Consider the following 7839-nt stretch of genomic DNA (forward strand, 5'->3'; position numbering starts at 1 on the left):
GTTTTAGAGCTATTTTAGATGAAAAATCATTATAGTTTTCTATCCCACAATGCAATTTTGTAAGAATTTGTTCAAAACAAAGTAAAAAAAAAGGTTTAAATTAAATTTTTATCCAAATCGATTAAACAAAAAAAAAGAAAAGACAATAATATGTAGATAGGATTACAACCGTGCGTAGGTTTCATTATAAAAAGAAATAATTAATAAATAAATAAATAATCAAAACAGTAATGTTAAGAATACAAAAATTAAACACAAAATGAGATACAACCCTCTCACAAGGGGTGGGTCCCACATACATGTGTGTTTTGTCTCTTTTTGCAATTGTTGTTGCTGGATAGGTCATTTCATACTGTATTAAAGATTTGGAATTTGAACTTTGAATGATGTTTGGCCATGAAAATGATCTATGAATGAAAGTGGAGGTGAGGTCTATTACATTAAAAATAGTAATGACACATAATTTTCTAAGCAAACTTGATACAAAAATTTAGTTATATCTTGGCATTACTCAAAAATATAATTGCTAGCTTGTCGTGATTAATTTTTTTTAATTTGAAAAAATATCAAACAAAACCTCTTCCGATTCAGGATTTCATTTTTATTAATCTTTTGCTAAGATTATTATTATTAGAAAAAAAAAACTAAAGTTTGACTTCTGTAACAAAGCAAATACTAACTTTTTAATTGTTTGAAATTGTTTTGATCAGCTAAAAAGGTGCAACCGATTGTATTAGTGAACAATGGAATATTATATCAAAGTAATAAATCATTACAATCCAGAACAACAAGAAGGAACAACCAGCAACACTACCACATTGCAGAGGTTCCCCATTAGGTAGCAAAGCATTAGAGACACTGAAACAAAGAAACTCATAATTGTTTCAAATTAAACCATCAACATTTAAAAATATATCAATTCTAACCTTTGAAATCCTTATCACGTGGTTTCGTCTACATCTGAATATGAGTTTCTTTAATTTTTTTTTCTCTCTTTCAAAAGACTCATAGACAAATACACTTAACATGCACAGTCATGATTTAATTAATGAAATGCTTATATATGACTTTGATACTATTGAATAAATATTTCAATTTGAGATTTAAAAAGGGCAAAAAAATCTTTGTAAGAACCATCCTAATGCATTACAATAATTGGAGGAGACATTATTTTTAGGAAACAACCACTAATTCCATACATACATAAGGTAAAGAAATTAAAATTTCATGTTCAACTTCTCATTTCTTCCCAGCATTACAATTTGGGTATCACAGATTTAAATCTAGAAAACATTCTCTCTCCACATATAGAGCAAAAAGCTTTCTATATTTGACCCATCTCAAATCTTCTTGTGCAATACATTGGCACAACCCTCTAGCATATATATATTTTTTTGAACAGCAAAGAGGATAAAATTTTATTAGATCAAAAAAGATATACATAGCTTGGAAAGAAGATGTATCATTGTCAAAACAAAGCATCCTCACAAGGTTGGCACCCAAAGAAAGACAAATTATTTGCATTTCCAAAGCCCCACAGAGAGTTAGGGAGCTTTCTGCAGCTCCTTCTCTAGTAGCATATATGTGATGGGGACTGCAATTTATTTCACGACACTAAAAAACTATCCAACAATCTTGGAAAGCACTAGAACGATACTTGTGCTCTTTGGTATCTTTCCTTCCAAATCTGAAGCTACAATGTGAGTGAACTTGTCATATAGTTTGTCCATGATTTCATGTCCAAACTGGTTTGAGATTATAGGCTCTGTGAAGGCCCTGACAGCCTTGGCAAGCTTTTCTCCTCTAATCCATTTATCATTCTCTTGCATCTGTAAAGTATCAAGTTCAAACCCCTCCATATGATCAATTGTGAATGATCCGTCCCTCTCCACTATATCTTTCACTTCCTCAAGTGATGGAAAATAGCTAGGTACATTGAAGGTGTCTAATTTATCTTCATCTATCAATCCCTATTATCACGAAGGAAAGAGAGAAAATCAATAGATAGGAATAAATAAAGCAAATAATTTTAGAGTAGTGTTATGCCAAATATATATATACAAATGATGGGATAAGTATTGATTTTATCATTTTAAAGGAAAGAACTCATCAAGATGACTTATATTTTTAAAATGCTGGGGAAAAAAATTAAACAAAAAATTATTAATTTTGGACACATTTGAACTCTGGTTTTCATGATTCGAAATAGTTGGAAAGCTTTAAGAATCCAATTAGTTTGAGCACCAAACTCTTAGTACGTTTTTTGAGTTATGAATATTTTACCTTCAGAGAGTAAAATATGAGTCAATGTGATAACATGTTCATAATAATTTCATTTTAACTCTGATTGAAGCGTAGTTTATATATATGAAATGCTTTTTGAGAGCAAAAAAGAATACTCATTTTTGTAAAATGCTAATAACTATTTCATTTTAACTCAATTAAATAATAGTTTATATATGTCTGTAACGAATTTTGAGAGTAATGACGAATGATTGAAACCAATTTTGAGAAATGAGAAATTTTGCACAAAAATATATATAATAAGCGAAATCAGACCTTTGTGGACGGCGCCTAAGGGAATTTTCGATTTATAGTTTGCATGTTTTACCATTTTTAGGCCTAGAAAAATTGTGTTCTAGAGGTATGTAAGAGCTTGTGAACATCAAACGAAGACATTTAATGGTAAAGAAGTGTTAAAAATTGAAGCTACCTGTGAAACCAATTCAGCAATGGCTATAGCTAATAGTTCCCAAGTGAAGCAGCTCTCCATGCTCGAAGGATCAGAAGATTGCCTACTAGGAAGTATCAACACCATACAACCATGTGGAACCACCTCTTGGGATCTAGCATTGAGAAACATTGTGAAATCATCATGAAATTGAGATAAGTAGGCTTCTCTTACAACAGGAGGGCTTCTCTTTGATATGTAAATCTTCCCCTTGTTTAATGGCAAGCCTTCTCTGCTTGTGAGTCCTTTTGGTGCCTTTTATTTCACCAAAGAAACCATTGAAATGGTTAGTGTGCAAGCTTATTACACATCAAAAGCAAATGGGTCATATGAAATAAGTAATACAACTTATACAAGCAGTACAATGATATTACATTAACAAAAAGAGAGTAGGATCAAAGCATCATTCATTGGTTAAGAAGCACATCCTAATTAAGTTGGCACATGCACCAAGCCCATCATATGAAAATTTCAAACTTTATGAAATTTTTCCGTAAACAATGGGAAAGACATGGAGAAAGACCTTTTTACACGTGTTTATATTGTCCATTTTTCTGAGTCTACATATTTTGAATAATTTTATAATTTTTAAAAAACTTTTATATGTATCCATACAACAAATACAAATAAATACATATAGTACCAGTCATACAGTTAGAATAAATATTGATCTTTCTCTAGTGGCATGGCATGGTCAATGAAAATTATTCATGTGTCCATCACAGTATGCGACCAACATCTAACTCCTCTGCTCATATTGTGGTGGGAATTAACGTAGGATAATCTAATAAGCACAAGGTTAATTACTAGTTACTAGTTGAAACAAATGGATGTACAAACCTGAGAAAGCCAATGAGCACTGTAACAGGAATGAACTAAATGCAAGCTGTTACGAGGAAAAAGCCGGCCATGGAAAGACCCCGGTACTCCCATCACATAACAAGAAACTTCCTCGCATTTGTTACCAACAACAACCTTAGACAACAAGCCTTTGAAGAGGGTATTGAAATCGTTTCCAGGAAGATCATTCAAGTAAACCTGAAGTTCCAGTGTTTGGCAATTCAATTCCCTGCATTTTTTTTCCATCATTCTCTTGATCGTAGAAATCACTGTGAACGTGTTTGGACTCGTTGCACAACCCAAGTCCGCTGCATTAAGAGCTTGAAAAAGGTGGAAATCTTTGGAGAAGAGAGTTTCTACTGCATTTTCTAGCACTGGCATTGTCATTGAGGCCACTTTTTGCTGCAAGAGAGAACAACTTTTGAGTTTGTTCTAGAAAAAGTTATATAATCCGAGCAAATATCACTAAAGTATTAAAGTGTATGGTGTTGATTTAAACTTGTATGATGTATGATAAATTTAAAATAAATTAGGTTAACACATTTTATTATTTAAGGATTTTTTTTTGGTGTGTAATAGTGTTGTTACTTATCCTTTTTTTTTAATTTATAAATGTTGGAAAAAACAAAATTATTTATAAAAATACTACACTTTTCAAACCATTTAGCAAATTAGTGCATTTTTTTGAAATCCTATTTTCAAAATGAAATTTCAATATAAAATTGCAAGTTAAAGATATGATTTTATTTTGATATGACCACCCCAACCATCCACTAGCATTGCATAGGGCACCAACGTGGTATGTTGAAAATACGATTTCAATACTGTAATGTCTTATTAAAATTATGTTTTTAAGATGCGATTTCACATGTGATTATAATATGCACATTGTGACAAAATAGCCGAGTAACTGAATTGTAAAACTGTAATATAAGTCTTGGAGTTTCGTTTTTCAATTTCACTCCAGATGATCTATTTATAGTCTTTTAAGTACATATGAGTTTTAGAATTTGCTCGTAATTCTCTAATCGGGAGTTCTATCAATGTCGCATATGATCCATTGTAATATCGATTTTTTTTTTTGTTAAATTCATTAAAAATATACATAAAATCACAGACAAAAATATTATAAAGTGACATGAATCAGTTCATATCAGTGGCTTGTCGTATCATGCTATTATCAGTGACTTGTTACGTCATTTTATCTTAAAGATACAATTTTTAACTATCAACAACTCATATCAAGTCGTCAAGTTATTTTTATTGTCAGTGACTTATGAAGTTGTCCAATTAGTAGCATGGCTACAGTTCCTATTGTAGTTAAAATTAAAGGAATAGAGTTTGATCCACAATTATTTTAGTGAGTGGAAAAAAAAAGGCACAACCTAACTGTTAATAATTAATGTATAGGGAAAGAGAGAGATAGAATCAAATATGTATGTATTGATGTATTGAATGTTATTGTGAATAAAGAGGTACACTCTCCGTTATATAGGAGAGAACATTGGCCCCGTTTGGTGTAGCTGTTAAAACAGTTTATAGATTATACCCTAACAGATTATAGATTATGACTTTAATCAGAAATTGTTAATCTGTTTGGTGTAGTTGTTAATTAGAAGTTGTATCTGTGGTTGTTTGTTTGTTTGTTGGTTGTTGGTTGTTATTTTTTTATTTTTTTATTATTTTTTATTTTTTTGTGAAAAGTAAGGGAATCAAATAAAAAAAATATGGTGATGGTGATGAATTGATGAGCATAGTGATGATGAATATATAATGATGAATAAAAATAATAAAGGAGGGAGTGGGGAACAGGGCGAATCGAGAGCACCAATTAAGCTTTATAATAAAAAATAAAGTTTAGACAGTGGATGAGTGTGATTAAATAAATAAAAAAAAGAAATTAGAAGTTAGACCAACTAAGCTTTATAATAATGAAAATAAAGGTTGGGCAGTGGATCGGTGTGATTAAAAAAGAAAAAAAAAAAGAAAAGGAAGGAGGATTGATATCCGTGTTGGTGAGAATAAAAAAAAATATATATATATATATATATATATATATGTATAGATATAGGAAAAGGAAAACGATAAAAGAAAGAAAAAGAAAAATAATGTGTCAAAGTGGGTGGAGACAGATTGGTGGTATTGGCAGGAAAGGGTACGGATCCTCTGTTGTGGGCAATTCAACTCTCTTCGAAATTGAACTCTGCAGGAGTCTCTCTCCCCTTTCCTGAACTCATACTAATTATTGCAAAGGGTGTGTTTGTAACCAGGGATGGTTTTACAAATGATCTCCAACATGTTAAACAGCTTGGTCGTTCCAGTCGGAGGGAGCACCGTTGAGATCGGACAAACCGAGTTTGACTCGCAGAACCGTCGGCGTGATGGCCGGAGCCGACAAGAAGGCGGCGAAGGCCGGAAGAATGTCTGAAAGTTGTCATCACAGACGTGGCAGTTTCCCAGCCGTTGGATGTGGTAGAGATAATGTTCCGTTTGGTCAGAGATTGTGGCGGAGCAGACCATAGCGGCACCGATTGTGGCCGTTGTTGGAAGGTGCAACTGAGCTGTCCATACTCACCGGCGGCGGAAGCGGCCGCGGAGGACCGAAACTGGAGGACTTTCTTGGGGGGGCGGAGCTACGAGAACAACCGATTTGTGTCAGTTTACTGGTGAAGCACCGACGAGTGTTTGTGAAACTGAGATATATGATTCGGAGTTGAAAATCATTGCTGCCAGCTACTGTATTGATCATACTCTATTGATCATTTCATGGAGATCACAGGGAAGACAAATGCAGGAAAATTGGTTGTGTGACTTTGGTTCAATGTGTTATGATGGTGCCTAGATGATGATATCAGAGGATATGGCTCTCTGTTTCTGGTGCTGATTGGCCCCAGAGGAAGGTTGACAACTTGACATAGACAAGTAAGGGAGGTATGGCAGACATGTTGTGTGCTTAGTTTTCTGATCGTCCGGCGGCCAAGGCGTGGCTGCCGCCCGCCGGTGAAGCGAAATTACTAGGTTTTTAACCTAGCTCTCATACCATGTCAATAATTAATATATAGGGAAAGAGAGAGAATCAATTATGTATGTAGTAATGTATTGAATGTTGTTATGAATAAAGAGGTACACTCCCTGTTATATATAGGAGAGAACATCACAAACATTATCATGCCAAAAGTGAATCTACTAACCGAAAGTAAATGCACTAATCTAAAGCCTAAAGCACTAACATAAAATATATTAACACTAGCAATCCAATAAAACTTCAAAACTGTTATTTCATAAAAAAAACTATAACTTGGATACAAATTGCAAGGCATAACAATCGTTGAGTTAGCAGAAATTTTCAAAGAAGTGAGAATTGGACATACCATGAACATGAAGAGTAATGCTACTATACAAATATACAAACATTTTCTTACTGTGAAAGAAGAGTTTTGTGCATAACTACTTTCTCCTTCTCCTCTGTTCATGAACAACGCTTCTTTCACCTCCATCAGCATCTCTCTCTCTCTCTCTCTCTCTCTCTCTCTCTTTCTCTCTCTCTCAGGTTGTGTGTGTTGCCAACTGCAATGGCATCTTCCTTTATTATTATTATTATTATTATTTTTATTTTATTTTTTTTATTTTTATTTTTTTCTCTCGACTTTGTTGCTTCAATTTTAGGTACGTGGTTATAAACTAATTCCTACTCCGCTGCCAGTTCTCTCTCTATTTTCGATTAGTCGGATGTGGTTGGCCACTTTGTCCTTTATGAAAGAAGGTGGGCCCGGTTTGGGAACAGGTTATTTTAGTAATTTTTTTATTTTTTGGTTAAAATATGAATTAAAAAAATTAGCATATTTGGAATGATTTTTAAATTTTTTACGAAAAGATGAGCAAAAAGTAGAGAGAAAAAAGAATTTTTGATTTTTTGGTATAAGTTAATATTTTTTTTATTTTTAATTTTGTTAGAAATTTTTTAACTTTTAATCTAAAACTGTTACATGCCAAACGAGTTAGTGTTTTTCGAGTATTGTTCTGTTCCACCAAAATAAAATAAAATAGAACTTGCTCTAGGAGCACTAAATTCAAGGGGTACAACTTGGCTGAACTCAATTGGAGTAAGTCGAGTGTAATTCTAATTTTTTTAGGATTTAGACAAGATATTTTTTAATTCGATACGGGTTTAGATAAAAATTCAAAAATCTGAATTAAATTGAGAAGACTTGGACAAACATATCAAACAAGCCGAGTAACCTAAAACCCGAATTATATATATATATATA

At 32.8% G+C, this 7839-nt stretch overlaps 1 protein-coding gene across 1 annotated transcript; it reads right to left on the reverse strand.

The window, feature by feature from the left end:
• Nucleotides 1-1212: 1212 nt before the first annotated feature.
• On the reverse strand, nucleotides 1213-7278 carry LOC114310161 (putative caffeine synthase 4). The gene is made up of 4 exons (XM_028256070.2): nucleotides 6994-7278; nucleotides 3572-3973; nucleotides 2714-2986; nucleotides 1213-1970 (listed from the first exon to the last, which is right to left on the reverse strand). The coding sequence occupies exons 1-4, from the start codon at nucleotides 7072-7074 to the stop codon at nucleotides 1623-1625; spliced, it is 1104 nt and encodes a 367-aa protein (XP_028111871.2). The 5' UTR covers nucleotides 7075-7278; the 3' UTR covers nucleotides 1213-1622.
• Nucleotides 7279-7839: the final 561 nt, after the last annotated feature.

Source organism: Camellia sinensis, chromosome 1 (assembly GCF_055761805.1).
Source record: "Camellia sinensis isolate YWXY chromosome 1, ASM5576180v1, whole genome shotgun sequence".
Taxonomy (NCBI): domain Eukaryota; kingdom Viridiplantae; phylum Streptophyta; class Magnoliopsida; order Ericales; family Theaceae; genus Camellia; species Camellia sinensis.